The sequence below is a fragment of the Anomaloglossus baeobatrachus genome, chromosome 1 (genome assembly GCF_048569485.1).
Source record: "Anomaloglossus baeobatrachus isolate aAnoBae1 chromosome 1, aAnoBae1.hap1, whole genome shotgun sequence".
Taxonomy (NCBI): Eukaryota; Metazoa; Chordata; class Amphibia; order Anura; family Aromobatidae; genus Anomaloglossus; species Anomaloglossus baeobatrachus.
The window spans coordinates 739,007,264-739,030,872 of NC_134353.1; the positions used below are offsets into that span (position 1 = coordinate 739,007,264).

Sequence of the window (23,609 nt, forward strand, 5' to 3'; positions counted from 1 at the left end):
GGCCTATGCGTTTCAAAGCCATGCAAGGCCATTAGTCATAGCAGTATAACAGTGTGACTGAGCTTGTTCAATAGTCAAGTCAGATGCTTTCCTGCAATCCATACACATACAGTATTATGCGGCTTCCACTCGGTATCACAGTATGATGATCCCCTTGGGAACACCGCCCCACACACTACGTATGATAGCCCTCACATCTACTTACACAGTATTATGGCTTCCACACAATATAAAGGCCATCACAGAGTCTGAAACCCAGACTGTTAACCCCCTGTATGTTTTGGGTAATTTTCCATCTATACTGAAAAGAGTGCTGTACAATCAAACTTGCTGCATTTGTTTTAATCTGAGCAGAAAGTATTACCCTGTACACTTCAGAATTCATCTAGCTGCTTCTGTTTTCAGTCACATCATCAATAACACTAGTGACCCAGTGCCATTGGAAGCCATGCATGCCTCGCCATCACACTGCCTCCACTATGTGTTACAGATGATGTGGTGTGCTTTGGATCATGAACCATTCCAAGCCTTGTCGATACTTTCTTTCCATCATTCTGGTACATGTTGATCTTAGAGTTATCTGTCAAAAAATGCTTTTCCAGAGCTGGGCTGGCTTCTTTAGAATTTTTTTGGACAAAGCCTTTCCTGGCCTTTCTATTTTTAAGGCTGATTAGTGGTTTGCACCTTGTGGTGAACCCTCTGTATTTGCTTTCATGAAGTCTTCCCTTTATGGTAGACTTAGATACAGAAACACCTACTTCCTGGAGAGTATTCTTCCGTTGGGTGGATGTTGTGAAGGGGTTTTTCTTCACCATGGAAAGGATTCCATCATCTACCACTGTTGTTTTCTCTGGATGTTCAGGTCTTTTTGAGTTCCCAAACTCACCATTGTGCATTTTTTTTGCAGAATATACCAAACTACCGTATTTTTCGCTTTATAAGACGCACCTGATTATAAGACGCACTCCCAAATTTGGTGAAGGAAAAGAGAATGATTTTTTTAATGTTAAATGGGGTCCATCTTATAATGCCAGTGTCCGTCTAACAAATCATATAGGGTATATGTCCCTCATAGCCCCCTTAATCTGGATATGGCCCCCTTATATTGAATATAGCCCCCTTGTGCTGGCACACGTTCCCCTGTGCTGCCTATGGCCCCCTATGGATTGCACACGTCCCTCTGTGCAGTCTATGGCCCCCTATGGATTGCACACGTCCCTCTGTGCTGCCTATGGCCCCCTATGGATTGCACATGTTCCCCTGTGCTGCCTATGGCCCCCTATGGATTGCACACATCCCTCTGTGCTGCCTATGGCCCCCTATAGATTGCACACGTTCCCCTGTGCTGCCTATGGCCCCCTATGGATTGCACATGTTCCCCTGTGCTGCCTATGGCCCCCTATGGATTGCACACGTTCCCCTGTGCTGCCTATGGCCCCCTATGGATTGCACACGTTCCCCTGTGCTGCCTATGGCCCCCTATGGATTGCACATTCCCCTGTGCTGCATATGGCCCCCTATGGATTGCACACATTCCCCTGCGCTGCCTATGGCCCCCTATGGATTGCACACATTCCCCTGCGCTGCCTATGTCCCCCTATGGATTGCACACGTTCCCCTGCACTGCCTATGGCCCCCTATGGATTGCACACATTCCCCTGTGCTGCCTATGGCCCCCTATGGATTGCACACATTCCCCTGTGCTGCCTATGTCCCCCTATGGACTGCACACATTCCCCTGTGCGTGCTGCCTATGGCCCCCTATGGATTGCACACAGTCCCCTGTGCTGCCTATGGCCCCCTATTGATTGCACACAGTCCCATGTGCTGCCTATGGCCCCCTATGGATTGCACACAGTCCCCTGTGCTGCCTATGGCCCCCTATGGATTGCACACAGTCCCCTGTGCTTCCTATGGCCCCCTATGGATTGCACACAGTCCCCTGTGCTGCCTATGTCCCCCTATGGATTGCACACGTTCCCCTGTGCTGCCTATGTCCCCCTATGGATTGCACACGTTCTCCTGTGCTGCCTATGGCCCCCTATGGATTGCACACAGTCCCCTGTGCTGCCTATGGCCCCCTATGGATTGCACACATTTCCTGTGCTGCCTATGGCCCCCTATGGATTGCACACATTCCCCTGTGCTGCCTATGGCCCCCTATGGATTGCACACATTCCCCTGTGCTGCCTATGGCGCCCTATGGATTGCACACAGTCCCCTGTGCTGCCTATGACCCCCTATGGATTGCACACATTCCCTGTGCTCCCTATGGCCCCCTATGGATTGCACACATTCCCCTGTGCTGACTATGGGCCCCTATGGATTGCACACATTCCCCTGTGCTGCCTATGGCCCCCTATGTATTGCACACGTTTCCCTGTGCTGCCTGTGGCCCCCTATGGATTGCACACGTTCCCCTGTGTTAGATACCGCCCCAATGCTGCTGCCCATAGTAAAATAAAACACTCTTTCCTTACCGCCTCCAGCGCTGATCTCCCTCCTGTCACCCTCCGTGCTTCTGTTCTTCCACCTCCTGGTTCTCGGTGCGGTCATGTGATCGGCACAGCAGAGTGAGATCATCGCTGCGTGCCTGATCACAGTGGAAGCAGGGACACCGGGGAGAAACTCTGGAGGGGGTAAGTAACGCTTTTTTATTTTAGAATCAGCAGCAGTATGAGGGCCATATCTAAAACAGGGAGGGGGGGGCATGTGCCATCACAGGGGGGGCGCAGGCTCATATAATATGCACCGCTGCCCCAGCCCATCGCCGCGGTGCGGTTTCAGCACCATGGTGATGGACAGCAGCTGTGCATATTATATGAGCGGGAGCAGGAGATCTAACGCTGCCGCCCGCAGCGTTCACCTGCCCCCAGCAGAGCTCCAGAGCGGACCCTGCAGTGTATATATTATATATATATATATATATATATATATATATATACACCCCCTCCCCCCCCGTATATTCGGCTTATAAGACGCACCCCCTACTTTCCCCCAAAAATTGGGGGAACAAAAGTGCGTCTTATAAAGCGAAAATACGGTATTTATTTGGCCACTCCTAACATTTCTGCTATCTCTATGATGGATTTCTTCTTTTTTTTAGTCTAGTGATGGTCTGTTTCTGTTAAATTGAGAGCTCCTTAGATCGCATCCTGTGAGTTCACAGCAACAGTTTCCAAATGCAAATGCCACACCTGGAATTAGCTCCAGACCTTTTACATGCTTAATTTATGATGGCTAAGCGAGGGAATAGTCCATGCAGCCTGTTAAAGAACTTTTGAGATAATTAACCAATTACTTTTGGTCCCTTACAAAAGAGGCAACTAATTAAAGAGCTGTAATTCCTAAAGCCTCACTCCAATTAGGATGTAAATACCTTCAAGTCAAAGCTGAGGGTCTGCACTTTAAGTCCATCTTGATTATATAACTGTATCTGAAATATGTCTTGGTAAACAGCTAAAATACCAAAACTGTCACTGTCCAAATATTTCTGTACCTAACGGTTTGTATTAAATGGGAATAACCTTTTCAGTGTAAAATATTGGACGTAAAAGGTAACTGGATGCTTAGGGTAAGTTCACACAGTGCGTTTTTCGGGTGCGTTTTTGCTCAGAAAACTGCATGACTTTGCTTCCCCCAGCAAAGTCTATGAGTTTTCATTTTTGCTGTCTGCACACAGCGTTTTTTTTCAGCTGCGTTTTTGTGGTGACCACAAAAACGCAGCATGTCAATTATTCCCGCGTTTTTCACCGCGTTTTTCATCCATGCAGTGCAATGGGATGTTGAAAGACGCAATGAGAAACGCAAATTGTTATTCTAGCTGCGTTTTGGTGCGTTTCTAAGACCAAAAACGCAGCTATAAACGCAGGAGGTGGGTAGTAAAGTCACATGTACAGGAAGAGGATTCCTTCTGTCAGTAAATACAGAAGTGTGAATCCTCCCGGTACCGTCACCGCTGCGTCCACCTCCCGTCCTGTGCATGTCAGCTCCCGTGCGGCGCCATGTCTGGGCGGGAGGTGAAGGCAGCTGCGAAATCAAAAGTGAACAGTAGAAAAAAAAAATGTCATACTCACCTGTCTGCAGACTCCCAGTGCCATGTCCGCTCCCACCTCCTCTTCCCGATACCGCTGCTCCGGCTGTGTGCAGTGTCCCCGGGTGCGTATGCCTGCAGGACCTGGCGATGGATCACCTGATGCAGTCACCTGACTCGCCAGCTGATCGTAAGTCTTGGGGTGACGCTGACGCCCGGCCGGTTTAACCTATCAGCGGATGCCGTCAGGAGACTTCATCAGTTGATTACCGGCAGCTCCTGCAGCGATGGGACAGGATCAGACTCCTCCAATCGCTCCAGGAGCTGCCAGTAATCAGCACATAAGTGAGTATTTTTTTTTTGCACTGATGCATCATCTGATTGTATAAACGGCTTTTATACAATCAGCTGCTGTCTCATGTGATTCACTTCCTTGATCCTGACACATCATCTGATCGCTTTGCCTTCCAGCAAACCGATCAGATGATATTGGATCCAGATTGGACGGCGCGGGACCCTTGACCTAGGATTACTGCGGAGGGGGGTTCTTTATTTCAATAAAGATGGAGTCACTAATTGTGTTGTGTTTTATTTCTAATAAAAATATTTCTGTGTGTTGTGTTTTTTTTTATCTTTACTAAAAATTCATGGTGGCCATGTCCAATATTGGCGTGACACCGTGAATTTTGAGCTTAGGGCCAGCTGATAATATAAAGCTAGCCCTAACCGCATTATTACCCAGCGAGCCACCGTCACCAGGGTAGCTGGAAGAGTTGGAAACAGCGCCAGAAGATGGCGCTTCTATGAAAACGCTATTTTTTGTGGTGGCTGCGGACTGCTATTCGCAGCGGGGGTGCCCAGAAAGCATGGGCACCCTGCACTGTGGATTCCAATCCCCAGCTGCCTAGTTGTACCCGGTGGACACAAAAAATAGGCGAAGCTCACGTCATTTTTTTTTAATTATTTCATGAAATTCATGAAATAATTAAAAAAAAAGGGCTTCCCTATATTATTGGTTCCCAGCCGGGTACAAATAGGCAGCTGGGGGTTGGGGGCAGCCCGTACCTGCCTGCTGTAACCGGCTAGCATACAAAAATATGGCGAAGCCCACGTCATTTTTTTTGTTTGGGGGGGCAAAGAAATCCTGCATACAGTCCTGGAAGGAGGATGCTGAGCCTTGTAGTTCGACAGCTGCTGTCTGCTCTCCTGCATACACTATTGGATGGAGGATGCTGAGCCTTGTAGTCCTGCAGCTGCTGTCTGCTCTCCTGCATCCACTAGTGGATGGAGTATGCTGAGCCTTGTAGGTCTGCTCCCCCTGACTCTCCCTCCAGCATACAGTCCTGGATGGAGCATGCTGAGCCTTGTAGTTCTGCAGCTGTCTGCTCTCCTGCATACCCTAGTGTAGAATGAAGAACATATGGAAGAAGGAAATGACATCAGACCTTTTTTTTTTTTTTCAACAATCTTTAATGGCAATGTTCACTGATAAAAAAAACGCAGTGAGAAAAAACGCACAAAAACGCAGCGTCAAAAAAACGCAGTGTGTGCACTTAGCCTTACAGTGCTTTTTATGCAAGATAAGGAAGCTAAGCTCACCTTAAGGTTATGCCGTTCTTCTTTTCTTTTTATCCAATTCAGAGCTTGCTGTTGAGGATCAATGCAAAGTGGGAAGCGACTTGCCCTGGTAGTTAGTATACCATTTTGTATAGAGAGTTCATCTGGAGGTAATCCTTCTGAGCCCCATCTGCATAACAGTCATAGAATGAAGACATTTACTACGCCAGGTCATCTACTTTGGTGATGGAAATGGAATCTATCTTTTCATAGTAAATATGTCTTAATTAAATTCCCTATATCTTTCTCTCAACTAGTAGATCTGATTCAAATCATGCAGAAAATTAAGCATCTCGATAATCGATGGTAGAAGAACAGTAAATGATCCCTGCACAATAGTGCATGGTGGACTGATCATGAACTTTTCACTGAATTTTCAGGGTATTTATCTTCCTGTTAGTCACTTTGTATGTCCACATCAATGAGACCTATACAACAGTTAAATAATTACAGTAAATTAAAGAATTCAACACAAAAGCATCAAATCATGAATAGACAATCATGGTTCCCAACCATACAGAAATTCCAAAACTGTCTGTAAAAATAGGGCACTTTTCTGTAAAAAAAAAAGTGTTGAATCTGGTTTTTTTTCAGGTTATGATAATTTTACAGTTTACAGTAAATGTTGCTAATATGTTTAAATCTATATTGTAAGCTGTAGAAACACCACCTATATATAGAGAAGAGTGAACCTGAACTCTAAAGTTCGATGTTCGTAATGAACACGAACGTTAAAAAAACAAACAGTGTCTGAGTTTGGGTGCTGTACGTATGCTGACCACTCGAGAATTGGGGTACTCGGGTGCGCTCGTAACTTGGACCAGTGCGAGCTGCTTGCAGTCTCTGAATGGCACTCACTGGGCGTAAGGACAACATTTTTGGATGAGGTGTCTTACAAAAAAAACAAAAAAACAAAGCCCACCCTTCCTCCCACGGAAATGCTCTATTTATGGCTGGCTGTATGTGGAGAGCCAAACTGCTCAATCAGTGACTTTCAATGGGGTTTGGGCTCAGAGATCAAGTTCAGGTCAAGTCCTGGTCCCAAACTGAACTTTATCTAAAGTCTGGCTGAACCCGGCAAACCTGAACTTCCACGGGTCCACTCATCTCTACCTATAATCTTAATAATTCATTAAGGTTCTTCAATGTGTCTGGAAAAAAGAGAATTTTGTTTACTTACCGTAAATTCTTTTTCTTATAGTTCCGACATGGGAGACCCAGACCATAGGGTGTATAGCTTCTGCCTCCGGAGGACACACAAAGTACTACACTAAAAAGTGTAGCTCCTCCCTCCGAGCATATACACCCCCTGGATGACCAAATCTAGCCAGTTTAGTGCAAAAGCTGAAGGAGGACATCCACCCACAAGTAGAGACAGAGCAAAACCGGGAACAACCGGAACCTCTATCTACAACAACAGCCGGTGAAAACACACGGAACAAGAAAACTGCCAACAGGCAACAGGGAGGGTGCTGGGTCTCCCATGTCGGAACTATAAGAAAAAGAATTTACGGTAAGTAAACAAAATTCTCTTTTTCTTCATCGTTCCTTATGGGAGACCCAGACCATGGGACGTCTCAAAGCAGTCCATGGGTGGGAAATAAACAGAAAACTGAGAAGTAGGCAAAACCTAACTTCACAAATGGGCGACAGCCGCCTGAAGGATGCGTCTGCCCAAGCTCGCATCTGCCGAAGCATGAGCATGCACTTGGTAGTGCTTTGAAAAGGTGTGCAGACTAGACCAAGTGGCAGCCTGACAGACCTTCTGAGCCGTAGCCTGGTGCCTGAAAGCCCAAGAGGCACCGACAGCTCTGGTCGAGTGTGCCTTGATCCCCGGCGGGGGAGGCACCTGAGTACTCTGGTAGGCATCGGATATGGCCGACCTAATCCAACGAGCTAGGGTTGGTTTAGAAGCCGAGAGACCCTTGCGCTGACCTGTGGTCAGCACAAAAAGAGAGGTGCACCGCCTAAGAGCAGCGGTGCATGACACATAGATCCGGAGCGCCCGCACCAGATCTAAAGTATGCAACGCTTTCTCAAAGCGATGAACAGGGGCCGGACAAAGGGAAGGCAATGAAATGTCCTGGTTAAGGTGGAAAGGAGACACCACCTTAGGAAGAAAGTCCGGAGTCGGACGGAGAACTACCTTGTCTTGGTGAAAAACCAAAAAAGGTGACTCCGAAGAGAGCGCGGCCAAATCAGAGACTCTCCTGAGAGAAGTTATGGCCACCAGAAAGACGACTTTCTGTGAAAGTCGAAACAAAGAAACTTCCCTAAGAGGCTCAAAGGGGGGTTTCTGTAAGGCCGTGAGGACCAGATTAAGGTCCCAGGGATCCAAAGGCCGCCGGTAAGGTGGAATGATGTGAGATGCGCCCTGCATGAAGGTGCGCACCTGAGCCAGCCGGGCGATACGCCGCTGAAAGAACACTGACAGAGCCGAGACCTGTCCCTTAAGGGAATTGAGGGATAGTCCTAGTTGCAGACCGGACTGTAGAAAGGACAGGATGGTTGGCAAGGAAAAAGGCCAAGGAGCATGGCCGGAAGAACGACACCAGGACAGGAAAATTCACCAAGTCCTGTGGTAAATTTTTGCCGAGGAAGACTTTCGAGCCTGAGTCATAGTGGAGATGACTTCGGGAGGAATGCCGGAAGCCGTCAGGATCCAGAACTCAAGAGCCACGCCGTCAATCTGAGAGCCACAGAATTCTGGCTGAAAAACGGACCTTGAGAGAGAAGGTCTGGGCGGTCCGGGAGACGCCACGACACCTCTACGGACAGACGGAGCAGGTCTGGGTACCAAGCTAGCCTGGGCCAGTCTGGGGCGATGAGTATGACCCGACGGCCCTCCATTCTGATCTTGCGCAGGACTCTGGGCAAGAGAGCTAGAGGGGGAAACACGTAAGCCAGACGAAACTGGGACCAATCCTGAACCAGCGCGTCCGCTGCAAAGGCCTGAGGATCGTGGGAGCGAGCCACGTAAACCGGGACCTTGTTGTTGTGCCGGGATGCCATTAGATCCACTTCCGGAGTGCCCCACTTGCGGCAGATCGACCGGAACACTGCCTGATGCAGAGCCCACTCGCCGCTGTCCACGGTTTGACGGCTGAGATAATCTGCCTCCCAGTTTTCCACGCCTGGGATATGGACTGCGGATATGGTGGACTTGGAGTCCTCCGTCCACTGAAGGATGCGTTGAACCTCCAACATTGCCAGGCGCCTGCGAGTCCCGCCCTGGTGATTGATGTAGGCAACTGCTGTCGCGTTGTCTGACTGGACTCGAATGTGCTTGCCCGCCAACAGGTGGTGAAAGGCTACGAGAGCTAGGAGCACAGCTCTGATTTCCAGCACATTGATCGAGAGGACTGATTCGGACGGAGTCCAAATGCCCTGTGCTCGGTGGTGGAGAAATACTGCTCCCCAGCCGGAAAGACTGGCATCCGTGGTGAGGATCACCCAGGACGGGGTCAGAAAGGAGCGTCCCTGAGACAGAGAGAGAGGCCGAAGCCACCACTGAAGAGAGCTCCTGGCTTGTGGCGACAGAGCCACCAACCTGTGCAAGGAAGAAATCCACTTGTCCCAACAGCGGAGAATGTCCAGCTGCAGAGGACGCAGATGGAACTGGGCAAAGGGAACCGCTTTCATTGACGCCACCATCTGACCCAGCACCTGCATAAGGTGCCTGATGGAGTGACGGCGGGGCCTCAACAGAGAGCGCACCGCCAGATGGAGGGACTGCTGTTTGACTAAGGGCAGCTTGACAAGTGCCGGCAGAGTTTCGAATTGCATCCCTAGGTACGTGAGTTTTTGGGTCGGGGTCAGAGTGGACTTGGGCAGATTGACAAGCCTAAACCACTAGCAAATATTGTATAGAGTAGTAGTTACCAAAGAAACCACTATTAAATCTACTCTTATAAAATCGTTTATTATAATTGATTAAAACAGAACAAATATATTGTTCTTCTCATAAATATTTCGAAAACATAGATACATATATCAAGTGCAGGTGTCAGACAAACAGTGCTCTCGCCTGGGGGCAACCCCAGACAGTGTTAATGAACAAGTAAAGTGGGGGCGTTGATTCGTCACTGTCAGAGTGATACTGCTTGATATACGCTGTGACTACCCCTCATAGATTAGATTTTTCCACTAGGTAGAGCCTGAAATTATGCTGTAGATGTATGTCAGTCTCACCGTCCTTGCTCATCTCCAGTGGGGGCTACCACCACCAAAATATCGTGATTAAAAGTGTAATACACATATACAGAACCATAGACAACAGAGACAATAGGCGTTAGATGTCCAGGGTTCTTCTATAACATAGGTTTCCCTAGTATGGAAGTACTGTAAGGTTAGGTTGGAGCTAAGAGTACCACTTAGCTTGTGGATCTCCTAGCTCTCCCGACGCGTTTCACCCCCCTAACGCAGTATGGGGGATCATCAGGGGATATAGAGGAATCACTTCTTGAAAAGAATGACACAAGATAGTTGATCCCTGTGATTAAGTACTTGTGTTCTTGTAAGGTGACTATCTCCAATCTAGATAGTGATCACAATTTCCCATCAAATTAGTGCCTTGACTCTCCGTAGTAGAATGTTCGAACATATGTCTATTATAGCCGGGAGGTCGGATCCATTATTCGGGTGTATATACTATGTGTCTGGGTCAAAGGCAGGTCCTTCTGAAAAGACCAGACCGATCCACCTATACGGTTTGAAAAGATATAGTTCCTCAGGGTGTGGCTGACTACTGTTTTTTGCCTGTAATTAGCAATTCAAATATAGATGTATGGCAAATGCAGGGGTCCCTAGTTGCCTGCCTTCAGTGACGTGTGCAGGGTTTAATCCTTTCTCCTGTGAGGAGGCGGACAGGGCAGGTCTGTCATAGGACTTATGGCTATATGTAGACTTCAGGTATATATTCCCTGTACGGGAGCGACAGACGAAGGCCTATAAAGGAACTGTGATGCCTTGCAGATTCCAGGTATATGCTCCCCTGCTGTGAGCTCAACCAGCAAGGACTGTCAGTCCCGAGTGGTAACACTCTATACAGCGCTGGGAGCCCACGATCCACGGACGTCAGGGGAGAATGCCAAGGGACGATGCCAGGGGAGCCACCTCGTCTGCTAGTTCCTGTCAAAGTCAAAGTCCAGTCCTTGCTGGTTGAGCTCACAGCAGGGGAGCATATACCTGGAATCTGCAAGGCATCACAGTTCCTTTATAGGCCTTCGTCTGTCGCTCCCGTACAGGGAATATATACCTGAAGTCTACATATAGCCATAAGTCCTATGACAGACCTGCCCTGTCCGCCTCCTCACAGGAGAAAGGATTAAACCCTGCACACGTCACTGAAGGCAGGCAACTAGGGACCCCTGCATTTGCCATACATCTATATTTGAATTGCTATTTACAGGCAAAAAACAGTAGTCAGCCACACCCTGAGGAACTATATCTTTTCAAACCGTATAGGTGGATCGGTCTGGTCTTTTCAGAAGGACCTGCCTTTGACCCAGACACATAGTATATACACCCGAATAATGGATCCGACCTCCCGGCTATAATAGACATATGTTCGAACATTCTACTACGGAGAGTCAAGGCACTAATTTGATGGGAAATTGTGATCACTATCTAGATTGGAGATAGTCACCTTACAAGAACACAAGTACTTAATCACAGGGATCAACTATCTTGTGTCATTCTTTTCAAGAAGTGATTCCTCTATATCCCCTGATGATCCCCCATACTGCGTTAGGGGGGTGAAACGCGTCGGGAGAGCTAGGAGATCCACAAGCTAAGTGGTACTCTTAGCTCCAACCTAACCTTCCAGTACTTCCATACTAGGGAAACCTATGTTATAGAAGAACCCTGGACATCTAACGCCTATTGTCTCTGTTGTCTATGGTTCTGTATATGTGTATTACACTTTTAATCACGATATTTTGGTGGTGGTAGCCCCCACTGGAGATGAGCAAGGACGGTGAGACTGACATACATCTACAGCATAATTTCAGGCTCTACCTAGTGGAAAAATCTAATCTATGAGGGGTAGTCACAGCGTATATCAAGCAGTATCACTCTGACAGTGACGAATCAACGCCCCCACTTTACTTGTTCATTAACACTGTCTGGGGTTGCCCCCAGGCGAGAGCACTGTTTGTCTGACACCTGCACTTGATATATGTATCTATGTTTTCGAAATATTTATGAGAAGAACAATATATTTGTTCTGTTTTAATCAATTATAATAAACGATTTTATAAGAGTAGATTTAATAGTGGTTTCTTCAGATTGACAAGCCACCCGAATTGAACAAGAGTGGCGAGAGTGAGCGAGACACTCCGCTGACAGTCTGCGCTGGATGAAGCCTTGACAAGAAGGTCGTCCAGGTAAGGGATTACTGCCAACCCCTGGAGGTGCAGAACCGCAACCACTGCTGCCATGACCTTGGTGAATACTCGAGGGGCCGTGGCTAACCCGAAGGGGAGAGCCACGAATTGGAAATGTTCCTCTCCGAGTGCAAAACGTAGCCAACGCTGGTGCGAAACTGCAATTGGCACATGCAGATAGGCATCTCTGATGTCGATGGATGCCAGGAAATCTCCTTGGGTCATTGAGGCAATGACTGATCGCAGAGACTCCATGCAAAAATGCTGCACGTGAACATGGTTGTTGAGAAGCTTGAGATCCAGGATGGGCCGGAAGGAACCGTCCTTTTTGGGGACTAGGAAGAGATTTGAATAGAAACCTCGGAACCGTTCCCTGGCGGGAACCGGCACAATTGCTCCGTTGGCCTGCAAGGATGCCACGGCCTGAGAGAAGGCGGCGGCCTTGGAGCAGGGGGAGTTGACAGAAAAAATCTGTTTAGCGGGCTGGAAGAGAACTCTATCCTGTAGCCGTGGGAGATGATATCCCGCACCCACTGGTCGGAGACGTGTTGAAACCACACATCGCCAAAGTGGGAGAGCCTGTCACCGACCAAGGACGTTGCTGGCTCGGCCAGATAGTCAAGAGGAGGCTGCCTTGGTGGCAGCAGCTCCTGCGGACCCTTGTGGACGCGGCTTCTTGCGCCAGGTGGGCTTCTGGTCCTTGGCCGAGTTAGTGGACGAGGCCGAGGGCTTAGAGGATGACCAGTTAGAGGAACGAAAGGAACGAAACCTCGACTGGTTCCTGCCCTGGACAGGTTTCCTGGCTTTAGTCTGTGGCAAGGAAGTACTCTTCCCGCCAGTAGCCTCCTTAATAATTTCATCCAGCTGTTCACCGAACAGCCTGGACCCAGCAGATGGGAGCCCAGCAAGGTACTTCTTTGAGGAAGCATCCGCCTTCCACTCACGAAGCCACAAGATCCTGCGGATAGCGAGGGAATTGGCGGAGGCCACCGCAGTGTGGTGAGAGGCCTCCAGCATGGCAGACATGGCGTAGGCTGAAAAGGCTGAAGCCTGAGAAGTTAAAGCAACCAATTCAGGCATAGAGTCCCTATTGAGGGTATGCATCTCCTCCAGAGAAGCAGAGATGGCTTTGAGAGCCCACACTGCTGCAAAAGATGGGGAGAACGAGGCCCCTGTCGCCTCATAGACAGACTTGGCCAGGAGGTCAACCTGGCGGTCAGTGGGATCCTTGAGTGAGGTGCCATCAGCCACAGATACAACTGTCCGGGCTGAGAGTCTAGACACCGGAGGGTCCGCCTTTGGTGAGAGAGCCCACTCCTTGACCACCTCTGGTGGAAAAGGAAAATGGTCATCAGAACCACGCTTAGGAAAGCGTTTGTCAGGACAGGCTCTGGGCTTGGACACAGTGGCCTGAAAACTGGAGTGGTTAAAGAACACACTCCTTGGTCTCTTAGGCAAAGTAAACTGGTGCTTTTCTGCCAGAGGGGGTTGCTCTTCTGATACTGGCGGATTGAGGTCCAGTACATTATTAATGGACGCAATCAAATCACTAACATCTGCATCCCCCTCAGTCAGATCAATGGGGCACATAGAGGTAGCGTCCGAGCCCCCAGTAAAGACATCCTCCTCGTCCTGCGAATCGGCTCGTGAATCGGAGCCGCGGGACGAGGAAGGAGAGGGGTCCCTGCGTTTCCTTTTAGGAGGACGGGGTCTGGGAGCAGATGAAGAATCCTCTGTGAGCTCTGGAGAGCGAGCCGAAGCAGCAGAGGCGCCCTGTGAAGGGGGCTGATGCATGCTCAGCAGAGTCCGGGACAGCTCTCCCATGGAGTCAGCAAAGGACTGGGAGATAGACTTAGTAAACAATTCTACCCAAGCCGGGGGTTCAGCCACCGGGGCCGGAGCAGCCTGAGGGACCACTGGGGAGACTCCAGGCTGAGGCACCACCATGTTAGAGCAGGCATCACAATGAGGATATGTGCTCGGTTCAGGCAGTACGAGCTTACATGCAGTGCATATTGAGTACAGCCTTGCAGCCTTGCTCCTAGTGTGAGACATGCTGCTGAGGTGGGGGCTCAGCAGAAAGAACACACTCCTTCAGAATGACCCCCAGAGAGTGTATAATAAAGTCCACAACCAGAGGTTGTGGCTTACCAGACCGATTTGTGTGCCCTCCGGATCCCACAACTCAGACCCCCAGACAGGTTGCAGAGATGCAGCAGCCAGCGCCGATCAGTGTGAGAACGCTGATAAAATGGCGCCGGAGTGAGGAGGGGGGGCGGGGCCTAGTCCAAGAGCGGGAACCGGAGGGCCAAGGGGATATACAGGGGAGGGAAACATCTCCTCAGAGAGGAGTGTCCTCCCCTCTGCTGAACGGCCGGTGGGCGGCGCCGCACTGTCCCTCTGCATGACTGACATGCAGGGGCAGTGAAACCAAAAGTAGGCCGCAGCTGAAGCCGGGGACTAAATTTTACAGTGCGGCCGGCGAGCAGGCACCCTCGGCGCGGTTCTCAGGGGAAACCCAGAGAACCGGCCGGAAATGTCACCAAAATAACTAACACACTCACCCCAACAATAAAAAATGCAAGGGACCCCCTGACAATAACGTCTCAATACTTAGCTTGAGAGACGCAGGGCCAGGTCCCTGAGGGATGAGTGCTCCGTCCAGCAGGGTCCTGAGAGGGCTGCGGATGGAGACTGGTCTCCTGCAAAGGAGTGAGAACCGTGCTGGCTCCCACTTCAAGCCAGAGCCCGAGGGATGGTGAAGGAGCGCGGCATGTAAAGGCTCCAGCCTTGAAATCAACCTTAACAGCACCGCCGACACAGTGGGGTGAAAAGGGACATGCCGGGGGTCCAGCTTGGACCCGCTTTTCTTCCAACTCTTTAAAATCAAAAATCAAAAATCAGATGAGAATGCATGTGTGATCCTCCTGAACACAAAGCATTGAACTGGCTAGATTTGGTCATCCAGGGGGTGTATATGCTCGGAGGGAGGAGCTACACTTTTTAGTGTAGTACTTTGTGTGTCCTCCGGAGGCAGAAGCTATACACCCTATGGTCTGGGTCTCCCATAAGGAACGATGAAGAAATTTTTTGTCTGGGAATGATTTTTTTGACAAGTTGTGCAGAAATAATAAATGAAAATCAAGTTGAAAACCTTGTACGTGGTTTACACACCCAAACAAAAGAGTTAACTCTCCAATTCCCTCATTTACTTTTTTCAGTTGCAGACTGTATGTAGAAAGAGAGGGGGACTACCTGCTAATTTCAACATCATCGGTGAGCAGACTCTCCACCCTAAATGGATGACTAAGAGGGATTTCACGAGCCACTATGTCCTGCTGCCATTCTGTGTATACCATCTCTTTCCGAAATTCCCAGTTGAATGCACCTTCGTAGCTGAGAAATGCTGAACAGAGCAAACAATCTCCAAGCAGCTTCACTCTTCTCTCCTTCAACTCTTCCAAATCTTTTGTCCACCTAAAAAGAAAAAATAAAATTGTACGTGGATTTTCATTGTAGACAACGATCACACTTTCAGTATTTGGTCAGTATTATCCATCAGTATTTGTAAGCCAAACCCAGGAGAACAATTAGGCTGGAGTTCCACTTGCGTATGACACGCACGGGTCTCGCATCACATCATCCTGGCACGGGCGCACACTCCTGACAAGAGCGAGTCGGCTGCTGTATTTCTATGCAGGTGACACGCCCGTGTCCGGAGAGCATCAGGCCGTACCGGGTGATGCAATGCAAGACTCACGCGTGTCATTCTTAAGTGGAACTTCAGCCTTAGAGGACTACTTCTGCATTTTTCACCTATTCTTGATTTGGCTTACAAATGAGCTAAAATACTGATCAAATACTGAACGTGTGAACATCGCATTATAATAAAGATGTAGATTCTATTTTATACCTTTAGTTGTCTTTTTTATGTGTTGTTATCTATTAAATATTCTCAGTCACCATAACTGATAATTTTACTAAGCCAATATAAAAAAGGAGCAATTATGTCTAAGGACAGATGCAACTATATGTATACAGTATATCTGTACAACATCTTGGTAATAATATCTAAGACCCCAAATGATGGCCAAACAAACAGAACAAAGGATGATGAAGAATGTATTTAGTTTATAAGACATCTCTATAAACTTACCTTATATTCTCTGATCCCAAACCAGAGATCAGTTTATCAGCCGCAATCAGTCTGCGCTCCATAATTTCGGCTTCCTCTTGAAGTTTTTGTTTCTCGGTTATGGCAGCTTCGTACCGTTCTCCGAGGGTTTTCAGTTCACTTTGTATGGCTGCTAATTCGGCCTGGATCCTTTCCAGCTCACGCTTACTCATGTGATAGTTGCGTTCCAGTTTTGCCACCTGCATTACAAAAGAAGTTTCTTCTCAAAAATATTCTGATTATAGAAAATGTTGAGTGGGCTTAATAAAAAATATTGTACTTTCCTTTGCTTCTTAAATGTAAGACAGAATCTGAAATTCCCACCAACAATATATTTTACTGGAATTTCAGAAAAAGGTAAACTGAAAACCCTGTTTGGTATTTCTCAGTTCTGAAAGATCCTGTGATAAATACCTAACAAAATGGATCTTGCAGGACAGTAATTAATGGCTTATCTAATAGGCAGTACTGTGGGTTTGTAGTTAACCCTGTATCCTTGCAGCAGTATGAACCAGACCAAGGATAACATCATGTAATATCCTGGAGCTATATAATAAGTTATAATTAAAAGGAATCTGTCAGCAGCCTTAGGGGTACTTTGCACGCTGCGACATCTCAAGCCGATTGTAGCGATGCCGAGCGCGATAGTCCCCGCCCCCGTCACAGATGCGATATCTTGTGATAGCTGCCGTAGCGAACATTATCGCTACGGCAGCTTCACTCGCACTTCCTGCCCTGTAACGTCGCTCTGGCCGGTGACCCGCATCCTTCCTAAGGGGGGCGGGTTGTGCGGCGTCACAGCGACGTCACACGGCAGGCGGCCAATAGAAGCGGAGGGGCAGAGATGAGCGGGACTTAAACATCCCGCCCACCTTCTTCCTTCCTCATTGCAGGCGGGACGCAGGTAAGGAGATGTTCCTCGCTCCTGCGGCTTCATACACAGCGATGTGTGCTGCCGCAGGAACGAGGAACAACATCATACCTGTCGCTGCAGCTAAATTATGGAAATGACCGACACTTCACAGATCACCGATTTTCGACGCTTTTGCGATCGTTTATCGGTGCTTCTACGCTTTACATTTTGCGACGTCGTTACCGGCGCCGGATGTGCGTCACTTTCGATTTGACCCCGACGAGATCGCAATAGCGATGTCGCAACGTGCAAAGTACCCCTTATTATACCCCATCTGAGAGTAGCATGATGTAGGTAGCAGAGACCCTGATTGCAATGATGTATCACTTACTGAGCTGTTTGCTACAGGTATTGATAAAATTACTATTCTATCTGCTGCAGGTCTAGCAGTACTCTGAATACTGAGCTCTGTATAACCCTGCCCACACCACTGATTGATAACAACGTGCATAAGCAGAAAGCTGTTAATCAGTGATGGGGCGGGGTTATACAGAGCACATGAATATGGAGGACTATATGGCAGGAGGGTTTCTTGTCCTCTAGTGATAAAATCACTGTTTTATCAGCAGTAGATTATCAAAACTGCAGGAAGCAGCCCAGTAAGTGACACATAGTTGGAATAGGGGTCTCTTTCTCTACATTATACTGCTCTCAAATTAGGTGGCAAAAAAATTGTGTTACAGATTATCTTCAAATAGTTATTTTCATGTTAAAAAAAAATAGGAAATGAATGGTCAAAATGTGAAAGTAAGATATTAAAGAAACCATCCCATTAATATTATTTTCATTAAATGTGTGTATATGTGTATGATGTGTAGTGTGAGTGTATTATTATACTCACCTACAACTGCTGTTTCTGGGATTCAGCGAAGTTCTGCTCCTCGTCTCAGTGGCGTTCCCTCTCTTTAAATTATCCGGAGCTTTCTATGCTCTATGTGTGAGCTGGAAGTCTCTTTTAAAATGAAAGTCTATGAAGCCTTGTTCTGGTGCTCCATAGACTAAAGCGGGCTTTACACGAGACGACCGATTGTGCGATGCATTGTCGGGGCCACGGTTTTCGTGACGCACATCCGGCATCGTACACGACGTCGTCTCGTGTAACACCTCCTAGCGATGCAGTATCGCTCACAAATCGTAAGTTGTGTACTCGTCGCTAGGTTTCATAAAATTGTTTAATTAAAATGGCGGCGGTTGTTCATCGTTTCCGTGGCATCACACGTTGCTCTGTGTGACACCCCGGGAACGATGAACAGCAGCTTTACCTGCCTCCCGCGGCACCCGACGGCTTAATGGAAGGAATGAGGTGGGCGGGATGTTTACATCCCGCTCATCTCCGCCCCTCCGCTTCTATTGGCCGGCTGCCGTGTGACGTCGCTGTGACGCTGAACGTCCCTCCCACTCCAGGAAGTGGACGGTCGTCGCCCACAGCGAGGTCGTCCGGAAGGTAAGTACGTGTGACGGGGGTTAAACGGGCTTGTGCGCCACGGGCAACTAATTGCCCGTGACGCAAAAACGACGGGGGCGGGTACGATTGATCGTGCTATCGCACAATCGGTCGTCTCGTGTAAAGCAGGTTTTACACTGTAAAAGCCACTTTCGGGTCACACAGAGTGCAGTGTTGCCCACGGAGTCTTCAGAGGGGTGACATAACTGGGTAGTGGAGCACAGACTGGATCCCAGAAAGAATAGCAGAAGGAGAGTATAATAATACCCTAACACTACACACCGCACACACATTTAATTAAAACATATATTAATTGGAAAGCTTTTTGATGCAATTTACTTGTTATTTCTCTCTGCATACATTCTCCTCCTATCCCTGCTTTACTTTTGGTTTACTGATCATTGACATGGGTACTGCTGCTGTCCAGAAGTAGAGCCCGAGCTCTTCTTTACTGAGCTTAAAAGGACTGGCCTGAGGCTGGCATTGAAGATTATGGTGGCTTAAGGCCCGTTACACGCAGCGACGTATCTATCAATATATCGCCGGGGTCACGGATTCCATGCCGCACATACGGCATCGTTAGCGACGTCGTTGCGTGTGACACCGAGAGTCCATTAACGATGGAAAATACTCACGAAATCGTCCATCGTTGACACGTCGTTCATTTTCAAAAAATCGTTGATTGTTGAGGACGCAGGTTGTTCGTTGTTCCTGAGGCAGCACATATCGCTATGTGTGACACCTCGGGAACGACGAACTACAGCTTACCTGCGGCCGCCGGCAATGAGGAAGGAAGGAGGTGGGCGGAATGTTTGTCTCGCTCATCTCCGCCCCTCCGCTTCTATTGGGCGGCCACTTAGTGACGCCGCACGAACTGCCCCCTTAGAAAGCAGGCGGTTCACCGGCCACAGCGACGTCGCTAGGCAGGTAAGTCCGTGTGACGGCTCCTAACGATATTGTGCGCCACGGGCAGCGATTTGCCCGTGACGCACAACCGACGGGGGTGGGTGCTTTCACCAGCGACATAGCTAGCGATATCGCTGCGTGTAAAGCCCCCTTTAAACTATCACATTTTTTTGAAGCACCTGCCTCCAACAACAAAGGTGTTGGGAGGCCGAGGAGTGGTGCAGTTACAAACTGGGAAAAAGGGTCAAACCCTTAAAGGTGTGTGCACTCAATGTCTTTCTCAAGCGGTTACCACCCAGAAGCCATCTCAAAAAGAGCCACAAAGCACCCCATATAATGAATATAATGCACAGTGATGTGAAAACGTTCCCTCTTACGTCACTTATTTTAACGGTTTTAAGGTTTAGAAATCCTGAAGTGGTTAAAAGAAGTGACATGTTCATTCTTCTGTTTGGAAGCCACCCGCTGTCCATACTTCGCATAGAGAAAAGGCTGCCACAAGAATAACGGCAAAGCCGTCTTGGGAAAAATTATCGCCAACGTCCGCCTGGGAAACCTCTGCGGCTGTGCCGGTGTCTATATGACGTTGCGTGCACCTAGCCTAAAGAGGCTTTTCATTAAAAAAATGGACCTAAACCTATTTGTACCTTTTCTCGTTTCGGTTTAATTTCCTTAGCCACGTCACAATAACCCATCACAGCATCCACAAACTTCAGCATTCCCAGGCCGGCTTTACTAATGGCTTCCATCTCTTCAAATGTGGCATTTAGATTTCTTAGGAATCCTACAAAAAAGCCATAATATGACAACAAGTGTTTTCATCAATGTAAAACCTATTTGAGGACCTTATATTAGTGACATACAAGATATAAGCCCATTACCTCTGACTGTCCTCACTTGATTCTGAGTGATTGCATCAAAATCGATTTCCATGAGTATCTTCAGGAAGTTTGGCTCAGACATCATTGCCTTTACATTTTTCCAGTTGATTTCCCTATAGCCCCTCATCACCAAGATACACTCACAGACGACCTGCACTGCCCTCGGGGGTTTGGCAAAAGTCCTTACATGGAAGAATAATAAAAATAATGATAAAAAAGAACATAAATGTAATTTTTATACAAACTGTATGTTATATTACAGTAGACCACTGCAAACAGATCAGTCTCAAACAAGCTATGAAACTCATATATGACCCAATGTACAGAGCATGACACTATAATTACAGCCAATGTACAGACTGGACAGCACACTACAGAGATATATACAAATATAATAATCCCATACAATAATAGATTGGAGAGTAATAATTAAGACTACTCATTAATTACTGTTTGTTACCATGATCACCTTTACTTACATTAAGGCTCAGTATATATCATGTATTTCATACATTCAGATATCATATATTAAATATGCCAAAAAAATGTTTTTTATTTTTATTTATTTTTTACCTGATGAAGCCCCACGAGGGTAGAAACATGTTGTATGACTTTTATTACCAATAAAATAATTAAAACGTATCTATACGGATTCCATGGTGGTCCCTGGGAGTGCGACATTTATTATACTTATATATTTAATGTCATCAGATGACAACATTTTACTAATCTTACATTTTCTTCACTTTTTTTTATGAATCATTTATTTAAAATAAAAAAAAATGACAATACTAAATAGTATAAAAGGGAACAGGAGGACAAAATATTGTAATATATATCTTTGCTCTAACTTCCACGGTGGCTTTTATCCTGATGGTTTCCACTGATGGAGCCAACATGACTTACAGACATGGCTACCCCAACATTGACACTCCACAGTACAGTCACTCACATTAAAAACTCACAGCACCCCAAATCAGAAAGGTCCTCACGTGTACTTACATCTTCCTTTGAGGAGCAGGAAGTAAGAAAAAAGCCTTATTCCACGTCATGGTATCAGAAAGTGCAGGATACTTAAGAGAATATCTATTAATACCTGGGGTTGACAAAATAGTACGACTTCATATGAGCACCTGGTAAGATGTTCTCTCTGGTTCTTATATAGGATACACACTTTTTCCTAACATTGCCGGTTGGGAATGCCATAGAAGAAAATGCTGTCTGCCTCCATTTCACAGACCATTCCTCTACTTTTTTATTTCTTCCTAAAATATATTTATTTTTATGCCCCATACACATCACATCTATGATTCCTGCATGACTGTGAAGCATGGAGGCCATTGGATGTTAGATGTTCCTGAAGTAGATTACAAAAGGATGCGAGGCTAAGCAATTAAACGTCCATCTTTGTTCCATCAGGAGTCTTGTGGTGATTGCTATTCTTAAGTACAAAGACATGGACATCCAACACATGGATTTTGAGAATGTCACATTTAAAGCACACCAATCACCACGATTTTCCTACATAACCTAAAGCCAGTGCTATACTGGCACTATCAGGCTGATTCTATACATACCTTTACGTGTCAGATTCGATGTATAGTTTTTGAAATACAGGCAAATAAAGTTACAGAAATCTACAGCTTTTTGATTGACTGCTTCTGCCAAATAGCTAATATGTGGGTCGGGTTTTGCTATCTATTCCAGCCCCAGTCTGCTGCCTGGCCTCTGTAGATGCTAGACTGTATTGGCTCCTTCCGGGTATGAGTCATTTCTGTCATGTAATAGGGGCGTGTTAGAGATGCAGCCCATACAGTCTAACATCTACCAAGGTCAGGCAGCAGACACGGGTGGGAATAGATAGCAAAACCCGACCCACGTTAGCTATTCGGCAGCAGCTGCCAATCAAAAAGCTGTACATTTCTGTAACTTTACTTGCCTGTATTTTAGTGATGGGCATTCCGGCTCTTTTTGGTGATCCGGTTCCCATGGCTCCGCTCACCAAAAAGAGCTGGCTCATTCGGATCGTTCTCGGCTCCTTATTAAATATGTGTTCACCCCAGGTGAACACATATTTAAGATTATAGTGACGCCGCTGCAACCCCGCACACCCGCGGCTAAACCCCACCCACTTACAAGGGACCAATTAGATCGCTGAGTGGGCGGGGCTTAGATGCGAGTGGGCGGGGGTTTGCGGAGAAAAGAGCCGTTTAGCGATGTTAGTGGCTCACTTTGACTACTATATTTCAAAAACTATACAACAAATCTGACAACTAATGATATGTGTAGAATCAGCCTGACAGTGCCAGTATACCACTGGCTTTAGTTTATATAGGAAAGAAGGGAATTTTGTTTACTTACCGTAAATTCCTTTTCTTCTAGCTCCAATTGGGAGACCCAGACAATTGGGTGTATAGCTATTGCCTCTGGAGGCCACACAAAGTATTACACTTAAAAGTGTAAGGCCCCTCCCCTTCTGGCTATACACCCCCAGTGGGATCACTGGCTCACCAGTTTTAGTGCCAAAGCAAGAAGGAGGAAAGCCAATAACTGGTTTAAAGACCAATTCAATCCGAGGAAACATCGGAGAACTGAACCATACCACATGAACAACATGTGTACCCGAAAAAACAGAAAAACCCCGAGAAAACAGGGCGGGTGCTGGGTCTCCCAATTGGAGCTAGAAGAAAAGGAATTTACGGTAAGTAAACAAAATTCCCTTCTTCTTTGTCGCTCCATTGGGAGACCCAGACAATTGGGATGTCCAAAAGCAATCCCTGGGTGGGTAAAAGAATACCTCATGATAGGGCCGTCAAACGGCCCTCTCCTACAGGTGGCCAACCGCCGCCTGAATGACTTATCTACCTAGGCTGGCGTCTGCCGAAGCGTAGGTATGCATCTGATAATGCTTGGTAAAAGTAAGTAGACTCGACCAGGTGGGTGCCTGACACACCTGCTGAGCCGTAGCCTGGTGCCGTAATGCCCAGGATGCACCCACGGCTCTGGTAGAATGGGCCTTCGGCCTTGAGAGAACCAGAAGCCCAGTAGAACTGTAGGTTTCAAGAATTGGTTCCTCGAGCCCCCGAGCAAGGGTGGATCTGGAAGCTTGCGACTGTTTACGCCGACCAGCGACAAGGACAAAGAGTGCATCCGGGTGGCGCAGGAGCGCCATGCGGGAAGTAGAACCTGAGTGCTCTCACCAGAACCAACAGATGCAAATCTTTCTGAAATTGATGGACTGGACGAGGACACAAA

General features: G+C 47.4%; 1 protein-coding gene across 1 annotated transcript in view; it reads right to left on the reverse strand.

Moving 5' to 3' along the window:
- Positions 1 to 23,609, reverse strand: part of DNAH10 (dynein axonemal heavy chain 10) — a 238,147-nt gene that overhangs the window by 48,200 nt on the left and 166,338 nt on the right. Inside the window, exons 58-62 of the mRNA XM_075322704.1 lie at positions 20,355 to 20,536; positions 20,121 to 20,257; positions 16,193 to 16,410; positions 15,292 to 15,513; positions 5,633 to 5,780 (exon numbers count right to left, since the gene is read on the reverse strand). Coding sequence (XP_075178819.1) covers positions 5,633 to 5,780; positions 15,292 to 15,513; positions 16,193 to 16,410; positions 20,121 to 20,257; positions 20,355 to 20,536 — 907 coding nt within the window. The remainder of the gene's footprint in view (positions 1 to 5,632; positions 5,781 to 15,291; positions 15,514 to 16,192; positions 16,411 to 20,120; positions 20,258 to 20,354; positions 20,537 to 23,609) is intronic.